Source organism: Seriola aureovittata, chromosome 16 (assembly GCF_021018895.1).
Source record: "Seriola aureovittata isolate HTS-2021-v1 ecotype China chromosome 16, ASM2101889v1, whole genome shotgun sequence".
Taxonomy (NCBI): Eukaryota; Metazoa; Chordata; class Actinopteri; order Carangiformes; family Carangidae; genus Seriola; species Seriola aureovittata.
Window position 1 is genome coordinate 13905684 of NC_079379.1, and position 23476 is coordinate 13929159.

Genomic DNA, 23476 nt, shown 5'->3' on the forward strand with positions numbered 1-23476 from the left:
TGCTAGCAACCATGGATGTATGCTGGCAACACATAAAAACTGTCCTGACCTGCACAGTGCACACTAACTTGCTACTTCGTCTGTTACTTCAGGTGTGCGCTGAAGTATGCAGGTTTCTTCTCTTCGTCCTCTTCTGACGACCATTCATCATTTAATTGTTGTGTAAATGTTATTTCTGGAAAAATATATTCATCTATGCAACTTTTATTACAATCTAAGATAGTTACAGGTAGTTAAAAGTCCCAGTGCTCTTGTATTCTATATCAGCCCCTCGTCAAATCAGAGGACATTTTTCATACCTTATTATACTAAGACGTTTTAATGCCTTACGATAAAAATACGTTTTTGTTTTTTTTTGCCGTTTTTGTCTTTTTGCCTTACTATACTATGACGATTTTATGCCTTATACTCTGAGATACCATACTATGACATTATGACTTTTGTAGTAAATATCCAGTCAGAGATTACATAAATAAATAAAGATTATAATAATAATAGTAATAATAATAATAACAACGCAAAGAGCAAAGATAACACAACATAACAGAAATTCCTCATGTGAAATGACCTAAACTGTTTAAACTCTGGCAGAAAATGTTATGTTTATATTGGAACCGTCACACCGTCAGGAACTGCACTTTTAGCTCCTCTTGGAAGGCAGCTTCTCCAGATATCTATTAAATATAATAGCTGCCAGCTCTTAACTATGAGTCACTTCAGCCTTGATACTGAGAGAAATAAAGTCATCATGTGCAGCTTGTATTCTTGGCTGCCCTCTTGTGTTCAAACTAGACAGTGCAGTTGAGGGAGGTTTAGCTTTGCCCTCAACCAGTTGCAGTTTTAACCACAGTCATTCAGTATAATCCCCTTTTTAAATACCCTGAAGGGTAATTTCCATATTAAATACACTGACACACTGAAAAATGCCACATCTTTCCATATCATGAACTACACAGTGGTATGTTGCACCTGAGGAACTCCCCTTGCAGTAAAAAAATAACTGCCATTTTCACCCCTAACACAAACATAAAGACAGATAACACCGAGTCAGGTTACTTCAGAGGTATTTTTAATTAGAGTAACTTTATTTAATCCACTATTCAAATTAAGAACCCATCAAATAAGTGTGTATGTGTGTGTTATATGTATGACTAATTACAAATAAAATCCCTATGGCTGAGATAAAAAAGCCATAATGAAGTTTCTCAGTGATCTGGGTCATGGCTGGAAAGTGACATTACACGAGGACATGCGATACTGTATTACTGTTGAAACCCCACTGCTGCAAACAAAACACTCACGATTTGCTTCACTAATGGTTAACAAGACTGCTGTTGAGAGAGCTGATCCACATTCATGTTTAGCCAGTCGTCCACCAGCAGGGGAAGACTTGTACCAGGCCGATCATGCCCCAGCAGAGAGGAATGTCCCCCGTTTGGCTCTGTTTGACCTTCAAGTTTTATTTAACATCCATCAGTAGCCCCGTGCAACTAGACTAGTGTGTGGTGAGAGTAACTGTTCAGTAGTTTTATAGTGTCTCGGATATAATTGTATGAAGCAACATGAGATTGTAATGCCAACTCAAGAAAATTGTGATTGATAGTAACATTGATATTACCTAATTCATACATTTAACATTTAGAAAAGGGGTTTGGTCTGTATGAAAGCAGCTTTTCCAGCAAATACTGTATATAATCCTGTGGTTTGCCAAGACTCTATCAAAAGAAGCAGATTTTGATCATTTTATGCAATATCCCAGAAACTTCTCAAAACAGTTTAACAGGAGGGGGGGGGAGAAAAAAACTTGTATATTATTTGGTGTAAACTACTGTACTATATTATCCTGTATCAGTGTACAGAGTAACATCCAGTGGAGTATTCTCTTGGCCTTGGGGGAGGCTAGGTGTTAGCTCCCTCACAGAAACAATGGACAAGTGTTTAAATATTGATACTGGCTCAGGAAGAGACACATTTATTTCACTCTCACCTCGGGTCAAGGCTGAACCTTGACTGTGTGTTTGCGCTGCCTCTGTTCTCATGATCTTGGCTGTTTTCCTGTTAACTAAGTGTGGAGATTATTTTCTGTCAGGGTCTTAACAGGGGAAAAACGGGATGCTTTTTATTCTGAAATGCTTGTATTTTGAAGTCTGTTGGGAGCTCAGTAGTAGTTCAATACCGTGGGTTACATTTCACAAAATGTTGTACTTATATGACACAAAAAGGCATACATTTATAATCTGAACACAGTGTTAGACTACTTTATGATCGTGTGGTGTCCTAAAATTAATACAGTTAAGAAAATGGAAGTCTTGATGGCCCCACAAAAGTAACCATAGTAAACCAAGAATAGCCCCAAAATGGTGGCACAAAGCAAGTGCTTATAATAAAATCCAACATATAATAATAAAGGGCCACGCAGAAGCAATAAGCCAACAACTGTAAAGTAAAGTTTTTGAGAGTAAATCCTTCTCTAATCAAGTTTGTAAGTGTAATTCCTTCTATATTTGTGCGGTTTTCTAGACTCAAACAAACAAAATGTGAAAATGTGTTACTTTGATATAAAGAAAAAAAATAGGAGAACATTTGGCATCTGAGCTTTTCTGGTTAGACAAAGGCGGAGAATAAGGAGTGAAAGAGGAAAATGAAAAGGAGAAAATGAAAGTCATACAGCATGGAGGATTTCTCCCACAGTGAGCCAGAATGGACTCAAAAATATACGACCGGCACGAGACCACATGCCTGCACCCATCCCAAGCTTTCCAGTTAACTAGTGAGCACACGCGTCAGACAAAAAGACCAGACAATTAGATCACAAAGACTGGGGTAAGTCATTTGTTTCCAATAAAAGGAGACTGGCACGAGGAGTTTAAGGGGTGAGAGTTGATGGTCCAGAGGTTAGGGAGTCAAGTGAAGAGGGGTGGGCTGGGCGGGGGAGGGGGAGGGGGTGGGGGGGGGTGGGGGTGCGGTAGGCAGGTCTCAGTGCATCAGTGTCTCCTGGGTGGGCAAGTCTTCTGGCTGACTGAGCAAAGACTCAGTGGTTTGGCTGCTGGGTTCCTGGTCACCGGGGTCACTGGTGGACGCTGCTGGAGTCATCTTGGTCTGAAGGAAAGGAAAAAGAAAACAGGAGGAAAAATAATAGTTATTTAAGTTATCGTTGGTCTCGCCACGTGTGGCCACAGTGATTGCTGTTCAACAAAAGTTATAAAATCCCGCCTCATATGTTGATTAAAAATCAATTCAAAAATTTTCACTGATACTGAAAAGACTCCATGAAGCGTCTGTGACCTCTGGGAATATTTGATAAAGCTATGAATAGAAATATTATATATGGACCAACACACACACATATATATATATATATAAAAATATAAATACTCATTGAAAGGGAGCCGTTTACAATTGAGTTAAGGCTATTTTAAAACAATAAAAGGCTGTTGCAAAAAGGTGATAGTGCTGTTTATAATCTATTACCTTCAAAGTCTCCACTTTCTCCTCAAATGACTTGAAAGTTGGTGCGTTCCTGTGAAAGGCAAGAGAGAAAGACATAAAAGAGTAGGTGACAAGATCACAGATAGAGCAACACTGACTGAATTTATCAGACACGCTTGCACAAAAGTTTTGGAAAGTTAAGAGGTCATGTTATCTGATACTCGGCACAGACAATGCGGGATTTTCTAAACTGACCCCATTCTATTATGTTCTTTTGGCAAGGTGCTAAAAAAGGTGTTGATTTCATAAAAACAGAATCAAGAGAAAGCAGAATGAAAAGGATGAGAGGAGAAAACATTCAACATGTTTCCTCCAAAGATCAGTTTTCAGCATCTTGAGAAGTTGTGTTTGATTCATTCCACTTCATTTCGAAAAATCCATATTTCCAAAGAACAGAGCCTTTTTGGTTCCTCAGAAACACAGATGGATATTCACATTTTGTGATATTTCTGTTGGACAATGGTTCACTGGTTTGCATGAATTTCGTGCTTCGAAGCGATAATCTCAAATAGAGCAGAAACATTTTTCAGAAACTATTTTTATTGTTTATTTTTAAGTATTTTTTAACTATCGAATATAACATTTATCTACGATATCATTGTATTTGATCTTTTTTTTTTTAGACCATACATCTAATTATGTAATTAATCAGTAGATTAATCAATAATGAAGGTAATCAGTCATTGCTGCTCTAATCTCTCACGAGACCTCTACCTCATCAGAATTACTAAAATCTAGAGAAATTAAGATGAAAAAGTCAGTGGTGTGCAGTCACACTTCAGACCAGTAAAGTTTGCTGGGCAGAAAACGACCCAGAACAGCTAATCAACGGCGACATTTATCTCAGTATTTTCGTCAAGATTTTTGCAAGACCTGACAAAACTACGGTTTGACTCTGAAGGATTATCAAAGCTGCAGCTTCACTGATAGCTGACAAAGTGGCTCATAGAAGTCATCATTGTTGGTGTCCTCAAGCTACACACTTAGACCTTTTTTATGCAAAACACGTGTTATTCTACAACATGAAAATACAGAGCTGAAGGTAAACAACTTTTACTTTTCTACAAGAAGCAAACAGATATTGTGCAGCTTTTGCCTCTTTCATGTTTGATGCAACATGTGTGTAACTTGTGTGCTGTGCCAGTCACATTAACACAAACTAGCTTTGGTCTCCTTACCTCATAGCAGGCATACTAGCTGAGTGTTGTAATGAGCGCATGCTATCCGACAGCATTATGGAAAAGAAAGGGGGCATTAGTGGTGGTCTTAGCACAGTAAAGACAGTTTTACACAGAACAAACCAGAGACGGAAACACATTTGTACGCACAACAAACAGTACAAACCCTCATTTATTCTGCTATATGGTAAAAGAGCAAGTATTCTACCAAGTGTATAAATCCTATAAATCCTGCTTTATCCTATTAAGATCGATTGTGTATTAACACAGTGGGTATGTGCTAATCCTTTGTATTATGGGGGAATATCTTGTCATCGAACAAACACACACACACATAACAGCCGCAGTACATGTACATACACATAAGCACACACTACCCCTTTGACCCCTTTGACCCCCACCCCCCGAACCAGCTCTGTGTTGTAGCTCATCTGTGAGGCTGTATTTCTCAGCACACTGCAGCTTTCAGGGGCCTAATAATCTTGTTTGCAGCTCAGTAATCCAGAGAGAAGAAGGATGACAGGGGAGAAGACAGATTACGATCTGGGGGGGGGGGTTAAAGCCTAGTTATACCAGGAAATATTAACACATTATTGTGTTGTTACATATTACATGTCCTTGGTACTGTGAAGCTGAATAACAATTCAGTAGATGTATGGCTTTCAACATATATGCATTATTTTAATTAGAAGAAGATAATAGAGAAAGCTGATGGCTGTGAAATGTAATGTCATGAAGATGAACAATTAAATCCAAATTTTTTTGGCATTTCAAAAATGCCCAAATTTCATCTGAATCCTATTAAAATGAGTATTGTTAAGTGTTATCAAATTATCTCTGAACAAAGCCAAATACAAAGTTGATGGCACTGACAGGAATGCTGCGGGTTTAAAAAAAAACAAGCAAGAAAGAGTTATATTATAAAGCTACATGTAAGTGAAAGAAAAAATGTCATGTCCTTTAGCATACGCTGTAACGTCAACCTGTTCATGTCTTTCCTAGACGATATGATCATGCCACATCTGAGAAGCTGTGTGGAAAAAGCAATTTTTGAGCAATTTTTAGGAAATAAATCACTGGTTGCTGCTTAATTGAGCTGCAAAATCATGAACAGATGAACAATGGATACTTTCCTTTCTCAGAGAGATTCAGTGCTTCAAAGAAAAAGGATTTTTAAAGTTGCTGGATATGTAGTCCCATGAATGTCTCCTCTCAGACTCACCTAACATCCTCGAGCTTCCGGCTGATGGCGGAGCCCACATTGGAAAAAGCTGCCGTGGCCTTCAGGCCCGCCTGAGAGAGCGTTTCAGATGTCCTCTTATAGCTGAAAGAGAGAAGGGGAGACAGAGAGAATGAGGGAGAAGGGACGGGCAGGAAAAAGAGAGGATATGAGAGTGATGAAAAGAGACTGAGAGATCAAAGACTGGAGACAGGCATCAAGGTCAGAGCTAAATCTTTGTGTCGTTTTCATTTTAAAAACCCTGAGAGCATCAGAATGCTGCTCATTTCCTGTAGTGTAAATCCAGTACGAGTTTCACCCAGGCCACAGACAGCCTGTCAGACGCACTGACATCTTTTTCGTCTGTGTTCAGATGAGAAAGTACCTTCTCAACGCTGCTGACAGTTAACCATGTTTTCAGGGCATTCAGACGCAGAAACAATCTCATCATCAAACTGTGGTGGGCGAGTACTTACGCGGTGGAGGTGGTGACCTCCTGCCAGGTTTTGGTGATGTTCTGCTTCAACTCATTGAGAGGTGTGATGCCCATCTTCCTCTTAATGTCTGCCAACTCCTTCTCCTTAGCCGCCAGCACCTGGGTCAGAGTTCGGATCTCGTCCTCTACCTGGACACACATAGATGCGCACACACATAAAACTATAATTCGTCATATTTGAAGTTTTGAATGTACATCAACCCCTTTTTCTCAGTTAAAGGATAAATCTTCGATCCCATACACCCTGTCCAGCTGCTATAAGCACTGCCTAACACATGAAATCTCAACTATCTGCCCAAACAGCACAATTTTCTCCTGTTTGAGTAGTGTTGTTTAAAACTTAAGTGCTAAGCTGATTTAGGAAATTAATTTGCCTTTTTAAAAAATGTAACTATATATTTGTTACCCACACAGACTAATGCACTGCAGATTTGAGTGTTTTCATGGGATTTGTTGACATGAAGTATAATATACAATAACCTGTCTCTCTTATCCTTCAACAAATCTCAACACCTGAATCAAGCTAAATGGTTGGATCATATATGGGAAGCCACAATATGTAAAAAGCTAAACTGTATGTCAGTTTAGCCTTGTTTGAATTGAAAAGTCCCCCAAGGCCCCGCAGAAAAACTGCAATTCAAGTGATGCACATATACTGTAGTAATAATTCTAACCATTCTCCACTATATGCAAGGAAAGCTCTCTCCAAGAACAATCAGTCATGTCTAACACCTGATCTTGACTCTTTGAACCATAGCCTGTTTAATCCCTGATCCCTCCTGACCTTGACCAACTCTTCCTGCAGCTCCTGCCGCTCTTCCTCTGTCATGGCAGGTGGAGGGGGGGAGGGAACGACGGACGTCACTGCATCCTCTCCCACCTCCGGGACTGAGTCCGGATGCTGCTGGAAACCTGGGAAGTAAAGTAAGAAAAATTTTAGATTCATCCATGCTTTTAACTTGGCAAGTCATGTGTATGTTTTTGAGTGTCTGAAGTGATATTTTTTTTTAAATGACATGTTCACATGTAGGTGCCCATGTTTGCTGTGTGACAGTGAGGCTGATGTTGGTCGTCAAACTCAAGCTGTCATGGTCTTCCTCTGGAGGTTGAGGATGAAGAAATGCTGGTAGAAGCTGAATATGTTGAAGATATCAGACAGTAAGACCAAAAAAAAAAATTAAGGATGATAAAATGAAGCTTTTCATGATCCAAAACACAAGCTTTCATTCTTAATGAGCAGCTGAATAAACACCATCTCCCTGTCACACACATTTACAGTATGCAGTGTACACACTTGTCTTTGATGTTGCCATCTCTGACAGAGCTGTGCCCAGTAGGAGCAGCAGTGCATCAATAGTACAAAGAACTTTCTAGATGGAGACATCCTGGGCTCAGACAGCATGAGAACACAAGAGCAGAGGGGTTGTTAGGATCTGTCAGTCAAAAGGACAGCAGCGGGTGAGGATGTTTTGAGCTGGAATCAGGAGCCCCCCCCCCCAACTGTCTCTGAGGTAATTTTTCTTTTTATCTAGTGTTTCCTTGTATTTCAAGGATTCAGAGTAAAAGTCAAAATATAGAAACAAAGACAAAAACAGGAGAGTACTTAAAAAAAAAGGAAAAAGAGAAACCCCAAGAGCTGAATAAAACAATAAAAGAGGAGGGAGACAAAAGAGGAACTGGTGGCGAATACGTTTCTGGCGTATACTGTGCTTTCATCTCAGCAGGAAAGGAAGCAGAACTATGATGTAAACTGAGAAGAGAGACAAAACAGAACAGAAAGCAGAGTTCATGAAATCATAGGCCTTGTAAAAGCCATTGAAATGCTGGTGTGATCGTAAAAAAAAAAAAAGTTACTAACCTCGGCCATAAAAATAGTATAACTACTACTGGGCCTACTAGCAGTTTGTTAAGAAACATTTCGAATATGCGCAGAATGTCCAAAAATATGCATAGCATTTTGTCACTGACAGCATAAACTATAGCTTCATAGATTCCTCCTGGTGGCATCTCTGCCACATAGTTTCTTCCTGCTCACATAGTCAGAAACACCAAAGCAGACATTTACAAACATTAAAGTAATTGACTGAAACTATATTTCCACCACATCATTCCCAAGTATGCAACAGTAAGTCAACACCAGGGTTGAAAAGTCCTTTGCACATGTAGCCACACCCAGCAGTGATGTCAGGGTGTACTGACACACCCTGTAGTACACTTCTACATCAATGCAAGTTCAACTTGGAGGTTAGCTGAAACAATAATATTAGCTGGTGCTAAGCTGTTCTTTAGAGATCCATACTGTATTTCACCTGTATAACTTAATGTATGCATTTGTTTTTTTTTTCATGCTGAGGATGTTTTAACATAATTTGATCAAAGGAAAGGTCACTTGAAATCTATTCTGATACAAACCCCATATCCTCTCCTCCCACCTCATTCCACAAACTAGGAACCCATCCTCTCTTCCATGTCACACACCAATACTTCCAGTACTTTAAAAACATTTTAGCTGAGACAGATGTTGGTTAGGGCAGAGATACAAAAATTACAAGAACCTAGCGATATACACTCCCACGAAGACTACACTGGAATTTCCGCACAACTGTCTGGAGAGCTGCTGATGAACGTTTCTCAGCCTTCCAATCACATAGTTTTATCATAAGCTGAGAGCTGGACTGTGCCAATACTACTAAATAATTTTACAGAGGAAATAGAGGCGGGCATTACAGTAATTTAGGTGAGAAGAAATACAGAGGAAATTCTCTTTTCAGACCTCAGCCCTAAAACCACCCACACTGTTGAAGTGTTAGGCTTCATCTGCCCTCAAGCACTTTTCGCCTCATCTATCTCTCTGTCTTGTCTTACATTTGCCTTCTCTTCCAATTACTGGTGACACAGCAGTGCCGCATGATCACACGCACGCACACACAAACACACACACACACAAACACACTATACAGGCACACCTGCTTACAGACAAAGAATTGTATAATGGACACTTACCCTTATAATGGCTGTGCCTCAGTCATTAAAAGGTCTTATCTCCCTCCATATGAAACAGAACTACATTCTTTTATTTTGACGATCTATATTATGCTGCTCAGGGACTGAGTTTCTATGTGATAAGCTTCAAACAAAGGATTTTGTAAATACAGTGAAAGTCGAACACCGCCTGGGGGTGAGAAGAACAGGTTGTCTGCTGTGTAAAATTCTGTATTACATAGCTCCAGGCAGTGATGTGAGATCTGTATGTCTGAGTGTGGATGTTGCTCTGCATGAGTTAATGTATGCCTTGAAGCTGAGTTTCCATCACTACGTGTTCAGAGCGAGGGAGAAAAAAAAACAAAGGGAGAGAGAAAGAGAGAGGTTTGGCTTGCTGCACCAAACTGAATATCCACCCACATTACTGCCCTTCCCCTCTGATTGAGCTCATTTCCTTTTAACATGTTCTACCCCATGACAACCTAAGCCTCTGTAGTTGTCAAATCTATCACAATTTAGAGAAGCAAGGTTTAAATCTGAAGCATGCCTGAAAAGAACAGCATTTTGAAAGACCTGCCAAACTGCCAGCACATAATTATTTGTTTTTGTGACAAGTCACTAGAAACGCCCTGCTTTTGTTAACTTCCACTGAACTAAGGTAGCCTAATCATTTGGTAACTGCATTACAGTTACTGCTTTGTTATTGTGACTAAGCCTGGTTTGTTATCTATAAGCAGCAGAAAGAAATGTGGACTTGATAGATTAATTTCTTTAGTCTGGAAGCTGATATAAATTGTGTGGGTATAATACAATCACATTACAGTTAAAATAAAACATGATGGGACTGAAATGGTGAACACCAAATAACAAAGCTTGTTATGTGTAAAAATACAAAATATAGACATATGCATAATCTGATCTACATTGAATATCCACACAACACAGCTAAAAAATTAAAGCATTTTCTGATGTGGCCTGGCAGACACTTCAAAGGCTACAAAGCACTCTGCACAAACAGAAAGTCACACTGGAATTGTTACAAAGACATTTCTGGATCTCTTCAATCCAAATGATAATGACATTAAGTTTCTTCTGATGTGCTGTTCTAAGTTTTATTATTGGATCAAACTTTGTTTGTGAGACAAAAGAGCAAGAGCTGAGACAGTCTGACGAAGAAACTCCACCATGGTCTAACATGTGATCTGAGATACTGTACAGTATAATCATAAATAATAATATCTGGACTTATTCAACAGATCAGAATGTGACAGAAATGGGAAGGTGGCTGAAATAGATGTGAAGAGTTTCAATGAAATTACAAAGTGGATATTATGTGGTCACTAATTTTTGAGAATGCATAAACAACATAGTACAGAGCAGTATGAGCTTTAGTGGAAATCTATAAACATGTCACTCAACTCTCCTCCAGTTCACCATGATTTATTCACCAAATGTTTTTGCTTATCTTTTTATCCTTAAATATTAGGACATTAAAGACACTGGAGTATACCATGTTTTGAAAACTGAATAAGAACCCCCTAATAAAGGCAAGACAGCCAAAAACATTTGGTGAGTAAAGCAATAAATCAATTGAATAATCACAATAAAGCCATAGCAAGACATCGAATCTCATTTACCGGTACGATCATTTTCTAAATAAACAAAAAATAAACAAGAAGTCTGAAAACTAAATGAAAGTAAACTGAAAATTGGCAAAAGCTCCTGTCACACACCACCACCAATTATCACTTGTTCCCTCCCCCTTCCAGTTTGTGCTCCCCCAAATTCTTCCCGTCCAATGAACCAAACCCATGTTTTGTCTAGCGTGCACGCATGCTCGCGCTCGCACACACACACACACACACACACACACACACACACACACACACACACACACACACACACACTCCACCCAGCTTTTCCTTTTCCTCCTTGTGATACCTCTGGTTTTGACAGCTGGCGAGCTGGGTGGCGTGTCACTGTAGGCCGGGGAGAGGTAGAGGTAGCTGGTGTTGACTCCTTGTTCAAAGTCAAACGGAGAGTGGTATTCCTCCAGAGGCTCCATGTTGACAGCTTGTCGTGTGCTGCTGGTCAGAGCGACTACCACCTCCCTGCCACCACCACTACCTAAGTAAAACCAGCCAAGTGCTGATTGTCTGCATGTGATCCAGGCGCGTGCTGGCCGTCTGCGTCTCCTTGTTTACAGCGCCCTGGAGTCTTGTGTGACAGCAACACACTCAATGACCAAGTGCGTGTATGAACATGGGAGGAGGTTTTGTATCGGCTTTCAGGTGGTCAGAAGGTCAGAGTGAGCCAGTTTTCTATTTTCCATTTCTGCAGCAGGCCAAGGCGCTGTAAACCCTCTGCTCCTTTCTTGCTGTTAATAAGTTACCTGTCCCTTCAAGCAGCTGTTGCAGCAGGTACACACACTGTTGCTACACACACACTCCCATCTTCCTCTCCACTGTAATCCCAAAGTACAATTTTCAGTTTATCTTTCAAACATCCATTTGCGTAATCAGTGCCGTTCTCAGATGCTAGCCACTGTTAGCAGAGCTAGTGCTGCAGTGATATTGCGTGATAGTCCAGTTTCAATACTCTCAGGTCTCTCTGTCAATTCCCTCCCTCCCTCACTCAATTTCCGTCACCAATTCTGTCATCCAAGTAGGAAATAAAAGAGGTCCCATTTGTGTGGGCTGGTCACATGATGCATGCGTGTGTGTGTGTGTGTGTGTGTGTGTGTGTGTGTGGGGGGGGGGGGGGGGGGGGGGGGGGGGGGCATTAGATGGAAAGCATAATCTGCAGTGTCCCAGATTACGGCAAAGCGCTAATCCAGAGAGGCCAGTCCATCTTGGAGCAGCAGTAATGCTAGTCAGATAGAATGGAGGGGAGAGGATGCCAGAGGCTACACTTGCTATTGTGTATTAGAGGGAAAGTGCTCTATGTGGTAAAAAGAACATGTGCACGTGGCACTGTGTGTGTTTGCGTGTTCATACTTGGGCTGCAACTAATGATTATTTTCTTCATCAATCAGTCATATATCTATTTTGTTGAGTAATCAATCCATATATACAATGTCATTAAAAAAAATCCCATTCAGTTTCTAAAACAAAAAGAGATCTATTCAAATTGGCAATATTAAAATCTGTACTAAAATAACTACCCACAAACTACAGTAGTAGCCTGAAAGAAGTAGATGCAAATCTCTCTTAAATTCAGGGGTTGTCCTGTCTCATGATTTTGTGCTGCCTATCTTTCCTGTACTGAAGTCTCTCTCCTGCATCTGGCTGCATGCTGCCTAGACATCTTTACCTTTCTGCACTCCTTCCTGCCTGAACATTTAGTAAAGTATCAGGATTATTCCTTCGAACTGACAGTGAACATATCGAATGTGCCATATAGAGGGAAAACATCTAAAAAAATATCATCTCTATAGTATTCCTTAATGACACAAGGCACAACTTTTTACACAATTAGTCAGTGACAATCCTGGCAGAATCCTGTATTTTCCTGCCTCAATAAACTGTCTCAAATGTCTCAAATGTACAGCACATCTTACACAGAGAACCATACACCTTGATCAACAGAAAACAAAAGACATTAATATGATAACTAAAAACCAGAGCAGAATTAAAAGGCCTGGATATTATGTTCCATGGTTAACTGTAAATATGTAAAATGAATAAATGTCTGTGAAAGCTTTCTTTGTTCCACAATACATCCTAACTTCTCGTCATCACACGTTGACGTAGGTGATTAGCAAGACAACCTGCACCAAAATGAGATGATAAATCACAGTGTAATTTTTTCATTTACTTGCTACACCTACCTCTTAACACTTAGGAAGAAAAGACTGTATAATAATGCATTCAATCATTCAATATCATAATTGATCTCAGAACTGGGGAAGCTGAGTCAAGGGCAGTTTGACAAACACACTTGTGTGTAGCTATTCACCCATGAAAGATCCCAGGATTATCCACAATGCACATGTGCAAACATCCGATATATGCGGCTCCTCCCTGCTTGATAAAGCAGAATCTTTGTCAATGGGACACAGCCATGTCCACAAAAATAAACTGAAACTGTAGATACAAATAATAATTGACTATTTTTAGTTTTAAAAGTTCAAACACTTGCCTTGCTTGTCCTGACAGCATGCCACTGGTTTAATGTAATAACAGACAATGAAAACTAACAAATATATAGTTTTGACATTATCATCACAGCACAAGGACACAGATTTACTCAGATGTAAGCTTTTGAAAGGTAGATTCTTGATCTATATATGAAATGCAATAGTTCTCAGGACATGTCACATTAAAGTGCTTAAAGGAGAGGAATGAGGCAGGAATTCAAACTTCACAAAGTAAGAGAATGAATATAAGAATAAGTCCTGCCACACTTCATTCAAAGACATTCCTAGAGTGTCAATAGATAGCAGCATGCCAATGTGTGCAAGCACCTGCTGATACTCTCAAGGCTGCAGTGAAATGGGAAAGCAGCCTGGTGATATTCCCGCAGTAATTTTATGACTCAATGTCCTCAAAGAGCTTGAGAGCTTTGAAGGAGAAGATAGAAAAGAGAAATCGGGTTACTATTACGAGTAAGAGAACCACTGAAATTCAGATGTTAAATTGTCCTACAATTATGTGACACCTAAAGAGAGAGTCAAGCCAGAAACAAGACACAGTTTGCTCTGGTGACAAATGACCACTGGAAATTAAATGGTAAGGATGAGAAAGTCATCATAGAAAACACTCACAAATTTGCTGTCAACAAACTGAATATTCATAGTCAATGTACAGCAATTTTTTGACCTGCAGGATGAGACTATGGCCTTCACTCTACATTGCTAAACATGCAGCTAATCCTCACAAATATTGATTCAAATGTCAAAAGAAAAACGAAAGAGTACATCAGTACACAACACGCCAGTAAAAAAATATTCACAACTAATAAGTCCATTTTAAAACTAATGTCGATGGACCGTGTTCTGTACACTGAGTTCAGGCCTCCTCAGCCAACATTCCTCTGTTGTTTGGAGCCAGACGAGAATGTTTATGCGATCTTCTCTAGGAAATACCTAGCACTAAAAGAGGCAGATAGCACACTATCCTGGAAGTATTGAAGCACAGTAGGAAAGATTCCACAACCACCCTTGTCAAAGGGAAGAGAATGGAGATTTCAACTTTCTACTAAAGCTATGTTAAAGCTAAGTTCTCTAAAATAAATTAAGTTGCTCATTTATATATACAGATTGATGGAAATAACAATGTTCTGCAGAACTGCAATTTAACCTTGCACATCAACACACAATTCATTAACTATAAAGATACAGTATTATGCAGCATTTCAGTGATATGAAAATATCATTGCTGCGCAGTGTGCACATTTAGATTCATATTCTTTGGAACTGTTAGAGGGTCTACTTGATGTTCACACCAACTGAACCCAACTGAAACACAAATATTCATCTGGAATTCTCAAATATTTCAGTGAATCTTTCAAAGAAGATATGTGACCAAGTAATTGCTCTGTAGTTTTAATGTATATGACAAGATGATCCTTCAAATGACTCGCAATATTTAAAATATATATATAATAGCAGTAACATTAGTGCCACACAAACAGACCATAAATGAGGAATATGAATCTAACGTCAAACCCTACCGTTCGTGCGACAGCCCTGTACAATGAAAGTTAGAGGCTGTGGGTCATGCAAGGCTAATTAATCTAACTGCACTGCGCCATGATCTGTAGAGTCAGGCTCTACTGCACTGTGCTTTCATTCAGCCAGATCACCCCAGGAAGTGACATGCATACAGTCACTCATCGCAAACTATCAAGTGCCATTATACACACATGCACTAAAATAGGTCTAAATAAAGGACAATAAATCAAGCTTCTCTTCTCTCTCACTCCTAAAATGGTCTTTGGATTCATTTCTGTTCAGAAGCTTCAACCTTGTGCAACATTATTGCTCCTGGGAGTCTACCACATGTACATAAAGATTCACGCACAAATGCAGCGCAGGGATACACAACATCCTTTCCATCCTACTCCATCTACAAGAGTCCCTCTTCATTGTGAAAGGATAAAACTGTTCTTCTGAGGCTGAAGTAATCTGAGATGAAGTAATATATAGGCCAAAAGTTTATTAACAATGGAGATCAATTAAATGATGTGAGGTGGAATAAATGCGCAACATTTCCACCTTGAACAGGCAGTGTAAAAGGGGCTACTGACTCATGAGAGATATTGGTATGCTTAATTTGGGTAAATTATTAAATGTTAATATAATATATTAATAAAAAATCATTTAATGTCACAATTTGCTTTAAAAACAATCTCTGACCCAAAGTCCAATTTCAGCATGCTCTTGAACCAGATTGTTTCATAAATTTGATTTATAAACCAAAACAGATAAGAACAGAAAAACCAACCCTTGGCTCCCGTCCACTCAGACTGTAACCAGGAACAAACAGCCATTTTCAAGTGGCTAATGAAGCACAGCATGGGATCAATTACCTTCCTATTCATGGCATACCCTGTCACATGATTAGCCTAAAACAAGAGTCATGAGACATGGATGACTGGATGCAACGAGCGTGCCCACACACTTGCCATGAGATGTGCATCATGGGAAAAATGAGGCGCAGGGCAAAGAGTGGCTTCACCTCAGATGGAACAAAACCAGTGTCATGTCCTCATCTCACTTCTACATCATTATTAACAACCTCAGTCTTCATCTCACAAATGTGTTTCTTTCTAATCTGGACTCTCTGTAGGCAGGCATCTAGATAAAAGCTGATCAAAGGAATAGTTTGACATTTTGGTTAATACCCTTACTGGTTTTAGTTCCAAAAGTTAAACAAGAAATTCAATACAATTCTCATGTCTGTATAGTAAATAAGAGACTACTGCCAGCAGCTGGTTAGCTTATCTTAAAGATAAAGACTGGAAACTTCTTTAAACACAACGTTTGACATCTGCAAACTCACCCCAAATGTAAGTAACATAAATGTAAATGTAAATGTAAGGGAAGTTTCCCTCATAGTATGTGCAGAGTCCCCCAACTGTCACATCATGGCTGAATGAGTCTACATAGTTCTCTTTCAATTACATAAAAAAACGGATTCAAGTTTCAAGATTCAAGTACACACTGTTTCACTATATTACAAGAATTTTTTAAAAGGGTTATAATACAGTAGGATCTATTTTGTTTCAATCACATCTCAGGCTTGCTCATTTTGCCTGGATTTAAGGTTTGGACAGCCTTGTTTCAAAAATATTTATGTTAAAAAACAACTGATTTGAGGGGCAAACAGCAGACATCTCATAAAAAAAGGAGCACTGTAAAACTATCTTCAGTGATGTGTGTGAGACAACAATGGAGGGATGTAGAAAATGGGGCCAGAAATTCCAGTCTCAGTTACAACAGTGTTCAGCAAAGAACCGGGTGCATCTTTTAAAAAAAAGAGAGTGGAATTAGGACTGATTTCTACACTCACTATGTTCCATTTGACAGTGAGGCCCAACGTTCTCTCAACAGTGTCATGTTGGGAGATACTCTTTGGGGCCAGAGCTACCAGACAGGTGAGAGCACAGCTTGGCCAAATCTCACAGCTGAATGAAAAATTCTCCATGAAGAAGCACCAAAAGCATGTTGATTCAATTTCCACTATTATCTAAGTTTCTTTTTACTCAAAGTTTTTATTAACAAAGACTATAAAAGACTCATTTAGACTGGATTTTCAAACATTTTACACAAACATTGACACTTTGCATTGTAATCTATATCTCAATGCTGTGCTGTGAACCCAGTAAGACGAGCATAGTGCAACATACGTAAAACATGCAATTCTGCTGACACTAGTGTTTGGAGCCAGCATGCAATAAAGGCTAAAGTTCAATAAATGATCTGCATTGAACCCTTTAAGAGCTCCTTTCAAATGACTTGTGACAGCCATGACTGTTGTCAAAGATGTACAGCGAGGTCCAAAAGTCTGAGGCCACGTTTGGGAAAGTGGTCTGAGACCTCACTATATTTCTAGGTGAACTCAGTAATGGTTTAGGCATCAGACATTCCCTTCCAACAATTAGACAAGCCAAAGACAATTGCTGACTTGTATTACACCTACAATGCGGAAACACTTTAACAAACTTATTAAACTATTTAACATGTATTATGACAAATCAAGACAAATAAATATGTGCATAGTTGGTGCAATCCTTTACAGTGCAACTGTCAATGAATTTACATAAGTATGCTTTTGCAGAAAGTAAACCAGTTCCATTTACTATAAGACATTTTTTTTAGAAACATTAACAATGTGCAGCAGACTTCACAGCTATAGTCATAGCCAAATATTTCAAAATTTATTATAGTTAAATCAGACCTTAAAACAGTGCTGGGTGAAAAATCAATACTTTTATTCATCATCTCCTATTCTGTCTTATTCTCATATCGAGATAGGACCACAAGTGTAATCTCAAAGTGAAACATTACTTTACTGTTACTGGATTTCTGTCAAAGTATTATTTTGTTCTAGTAAAACAAATGTCTAACTTGAACAAGTCAGCTGTACATACATGGTTGGGGGATGTTGTCTGTGACAGCTGAAAGCATCTAGTTGTGCCTCATTGAAATCTAATAAGGCAAAAATGTTGGCCACTGCTCATGATCAATCTCATTAGACAACCAAGTTGAAAAACAAGATGGACTGGTAAGCCTGACTGTCACATTTTTGAACATCTGATTTGAGCCAAATTCATAAGCTTCTATCAGGAAAGCATAAAGTTCCAGAAACAGGCAACATCCAAACAGACAAAGTTACAGATCAGGCATGACTTTTTTGCTATATTCTACTTTGTGTCATTTTCTGGAGTAAGATATTCTGGAGTATTTCAGGGGAATATTTAGTAAAAACTTTTTGGGCAATTTACAAAAAAACTCTTGAACGTATGTTACTGGCAACTGCTCTGGAATACTCTATCCACAAATATTCAAATATCACAAATGCTTACAAATCAGTTCGTGAAAAGTTCATCAATATATCACCTGGCGAAAGTATGTGCTAGTCCCCAAAGATCACCTACAGTGCCAAACACTGTACTAAAAAGTGAGAACTACTGAAGCAAAAAGAATTCCCACTCAAGCAAGAATGGACCCATATGATCTAAAATCACCACTGGAAACTCCATTCAACTGCAAGGGAAATCAAGCACAAAGAAAGAGCTGTTTCTTATCAAAACGGTCATCTAAACACACACACATACACAATCAGAATAGAGCAGACTCCACTCCCCTGACAGCTCCTTTGAGAAGCACCAGTCACAACACTCAATATGCACACTGACCTCCCTCCTGCTAAAACCTACTAACTGAGCTCCTCTTCATCCTTTCATTTAATGTAATGTTTCACCTGTAATATTGACAAAAGATTGTGGAGAAACACTAAACACCAATTGGAATAAACTGATTAAACAAAAAAAAAGATTTTAAAAAGGTAAGATGTGTAATGATATAATGTGATATAATGATATAGTGATATAGTAATGATATAGTGCCTTTTTAGTTGGTTGTGACTGTGTAGGCTGATACCCAACAGCTTACAGTGACAGGGAAAAAATTAAGAAGAATGCAGGTACTGATGGCGATAGGATACAGCTACCATTGATACCTGCATAAAAGTATGACTCAGTGTAAAGAACTTCACTGCCTGTTTTCATGACAGTGTGACAATGAAAAGAGAACTCATCGGTTCCTATGATGATATTTAAATAGATACAATTACAACTAGGAAGGATCAAAATTGACTTCTGCTGACAGAAGAACTAAACTAACCTACACATTTGCTTTTTGTCTGACATTTTTAGTTGTATTTCATATAGCAAGCATTTCATAATTGTTCTGTTTCACTTGATGCAGAAACAAATGAGATGTATTGTGATTTTGATGAATACCAACCAGCAGCACTATCAAAAAGTATGTCCTTAAAAGAAGTCTGACATTTGCCATCTTTCTAACTGTGTTTCCAGGGCCATATAAGGCAACTTACAGAACAACAAAAAGACAAGATATTTGCAGCCTGAACTGTCGGTGCATCAGTTGCAGACACACAGCGGAAAATAGTGTAATGTGGTAAGGGAAAACCTTAAAAGCATATACAAAGCACAGGAAACCTGCACTTCCAAAGAGGAACCATGGTCACAAGACAAGTTCACCCTCACGAACAGTGACTATGAAATTATTCACTTAAAAATACTATCAATATGAAATACTTCTCAACCAAATGAAACAAAACCAAACATTATGTGCTTCATAAACTTAGAAATTTACTGCAGGGCAACTGTATTGCAAAGTATTTTTGTTACTGTGTCCAGCCTCACAGACTGACAGAATTGTCTGACTAACATATGTGATGCACCTTTCCCTTCCACATTATTTTTCACCTTGGAAAGAGCTGTGCCCTTTTTACCTTACATCCCCTTGAGGTGAACAAATAAATCTATTTTCATAAACTAAACCTGAGTCTCACATACAAGCTTAATTTGTTGCAAATGTCAAGTTTCCTTGTAATGCAGCAAAAACACATGCACTTCCCTGAGAAGCAGCTGTCGCAATAAGTAAGTAAGCCTGGGTAAGGACGAGAGACTGGTGTAGAGGAATGAGAGAGCAGATGGCTGCCTAGCAGGAATCGATATGTCCAGGTAGGTGTAGGAGAGGACAGGAGGAAGGAATGGCTGGTAGAATGCATTTACAGCCTTTCCTGTGGTTCATACACTCACATCCTCTTGATACATGTATAATATTAAAGTACTTGGCAGTCCCACACATGTGCTTTTAGCCCTGTTTGACCTCACTCAAAAATCTGACAGTCTTCCAATATAGACTGATACAGAAGAGGAATGTACTACTTTTAAACAAAACTTGTGCTGTCATTGTTCTGTTAAAAAAAGGCCAGAAATGTAGACGGTGTGACCTGACTGGAATAGGTGTAGTGGGTACATCTAGAAAACAAGTAGTAAGCTGTCAAATGGCTATAACCTATCTGCACAGGTTAGATTCTCAGTTACATAACAACCAAATCTAAGAACCAAATCTAAGAACAATCCCAATACCAACTCATTAAGAAGTGTTTTCAAACCCACGTCACATGTACCTTCCAGTGCCTGTCAAACTTTTAGCCTTTTTAAATTTAGTGAAACATAAATGATAACTTCCTCGTTTATGTTTTACTGATGTAGCATTTTGACACACACTGTGCAATATTGAACTTCCGTATTGTTTTTGGTAAAAAAAAATTGGCACTGTATTAGTCTATGCCAAATTTAAATTTGCTTCCAAAAGCCCCGTCGCTATCTCTATCACAAAAATGCACTTTATTCGAGTTTGAAAAGTAGCATATGTTGTCACGGAGAAACTTCAGTCACTGCGCAAAGTTAGCTAGTTTGCTAACTTTCATGTGACACAAAAGCAGTTTGAAAACATTATCGGTTACAACACTGGCGCAATTAAACATTTCAGCAAGTCAGTTACCTTTCTCTGCATCCTCCATTGTACGGCTGGGCGTTGTTTCTGGTAGTTTTATGTCCAGAGTCTGCAGGTTGTTCACTTGGCTGTTGCAGACCTTCCTGTTCTCTCACTCATGTTGCCAGGCAGCTCGCCGTGCGGGGTGGGGTTCGCTGTGACGTCAGCACGCAGCAGTGTAAACAGAAGCGAGCACGTGGATCAAGTTTGAAACCGTCAACAAGGCGCAGCTGCAGAGCATCGACACTTTGTTACTCGTTTAAAAAAAAAAAAAAAAAGTACAACACATGCTATTTTACTCAGCTAAGATATATTTTAAACCAATTCCAAAAAGATATTGATATAAACTTTACATTCTGTTATAGCTCCCCCAGAGACTGCTGTTCATTCATTTTGGAATAATTCTGTTTTTTATCAACAGCCTTATTTAAGGACAGTTTATTTTGGAAGAATGCACTATTTGGCATCCTATATGACATAATAACACACACGTATAATTCTCAACTGTACATTACTATTCTTCTTATTTTATTGGCTTAGCATCATATTCATGAACTCAAATTTACAGTTAAAAAGGTAAACATATTGCTTTTCACAAAGGCAATCAAACAGTAGGCCTACATTGACTCAATGCACTTTTGTAAAAAAAAAAAAAAAAAAAAAAAGGCTAGGCCTATTAAAACTATTATTCTTTTTTTTTTTTTTAAATTGCATCCTCCCAAATTCAAAAATGCTGTTTTTCTGCATGGTCATTTTGTGACACAAGAAAACTATATCTGTTTATGTCAAGATGTCTTTATTTCAATAAAGAAGGGTGAGGAAAAAAAAACACAAACCTAAACATGCATATTCCTATCTGTCATACCTCAGTTATACATAGTTTTATCTTAAGATCTTTACTTCACACTTCATCCAAGCTCTACACATGTAAAAACAGCACAATAATGCAAGTTAAGTGATAAAGAGGCTTTTTGAGAATAATTACAGAAATCCTTGTTGAGATACAATCTGAATTAACACGTCATACAAAGATATGCTATGCTGCTGTCTGACCAGCTGTAATCATGTACAGAAGTTAGAGTAAAAGTGGGAAGAATGTTTGGAATGCAGCTTTTATATGCCTACAAAATCATCATCAGTTGATGTGTTGATCTAATACTGCTGAATATATTTTTATTCATTTCACATCTCTGCACTTGCTTCCCAAATTCTGTTTCTATTCTATTTTTGTTTTGACAGTTGCCAATAACATATCCCTGGATTGAAGTAAAACAAGTGGGTATGAAATCAGTCCAAAAAAATTACTGAATTTTTTGAAAATTTTCTTTCATAAACATTGGAACTGGAAGAAAATGTGAGTTCACAGTGAACTGGACTGGCGGGTTTTCTTCCTGCACTTACAGTGAAATCACCACCAGAGAAACAAATCTAACAGGAATATAGAAAATGATTTATTACCTAGCTGATGGCATAATAGTGGCAGGAACTCAATCACAGATTTCTACAAAGCACACTCAATTATTTAATTCCAAAGAGAATAATTTGACATACACCATCCAATCCACTGCAGGGAAATTAAATTTGCCAGATTCATTCCATTTGTAATGTCAAGTTGATAACCAATGCTTATACGACCTGGAGAAATCATACATGCTATACCTTATAACCCCTTTGGGAATTTAATCATTTCAGTGGGATGTTGCCTACAACCCCCTACTTTTTTTGTACCCAAAACCTGGGTTAAAACCCACTCTTGTTCACATGCTGGGTGCAAAGCCCTTAATTGGACAGGACTGAAACTATACACCCAACTATGTCAAGCATTGCAAACACAGAGAGAGAGAGAGAGAGAGAGAGAGAGAGATGTTCACATGAAAGAGTGCCACCTGCTGGACCTAACCTCGATGACAGTGAACAGAAACATAGACTGGAGATACATGTTGATATGTTAGAATACTGTACTCTAGGCTATAACATCTAACCAGTTTCCTGAGGATGCAAATTTTGCATCTGAATGATTGCACATCACAAGACTTTGTTGAACTCTTGTTTTTTTTATCATCTTATAGCTGTTTATACCTTTTTATTTATTAATTCATGTATCCTAGGACAAGCAAATCAAATAAACCATGATATCATGGTGGCATACACTCTAGATTAACCTCATTTACTTTAGACAAAGAAAAGGGTTTTTCCTGTAATGGAGTGTTAATATTAATGTTATTAATGTAATGGAATATATATTAATAGGCCATTTAGACAACACACACACACACACACACACACACACACACACACACACACACACACACATATATATACAGTATATATATATATATATATATATATATATATATATATATATATATATACATATAAAAGTTACTTTACAAATCGTTCTATATATATTATACATTTTTTTTTAAATATATAATTTAATGATCTTTCTTTTATAAATAAAATTTCTTGTAGAAGTTCTCATAGAATTCATGTAGTAATAATAAGTTAACCGCTTTTAGAAGAGGGGCTTAAGTGGGGCACACAAGTTAGCATTTATGGTCTGAGAAGACAAGCAA

General features: G+C 38.4%; 1 protein-coding gene across 3 annotated transcripts; it reads right to left on the reverse strand.

The window, feature by feature from the left end:
• Positions 1-1047: 1047 nt before the first annotated feature.
• tpd52 (tumor protein D52) lies at positions 1048-21063 on the reverse strand. 3 transcript variants are annotated; one of them, XM_056399891.1, is made up of 7 exons: positions 20910-21063; positions 7167-7294; positions 6363-6511; positions 5890-5991; positions 4668-4709; positions 3472-3520; positions 1048-3099 (listed from the first exon to the last, which is right to left on the reverse strand). In XM_056399891.1, the coding sequence occupies exons 1-7, from the start codon at positions 20926-20928 to the stop codon at positions 2977-2979; spliced, it is 612 nt and encodes a 203-aa protein (XP_056255866.1). In that variant the 5' UTR covers positions 20929-21063; the 3' UTR covers positions 1048-2976. The 3 variants fall into 3 exon arrangements, with proteins under 3 accessions (XP_056255866.1, XP_056255868.1, XP_056255867.1); XM_056399893.1 differs by lacking the exon at positions 20910-21063 and adding an exon at positions 11306-11488; XM_056399892.1 differs by lacking the exon at positions 4668-4709.
• Positions 21064-23476: the final 2413 nt, after the last annotated feature.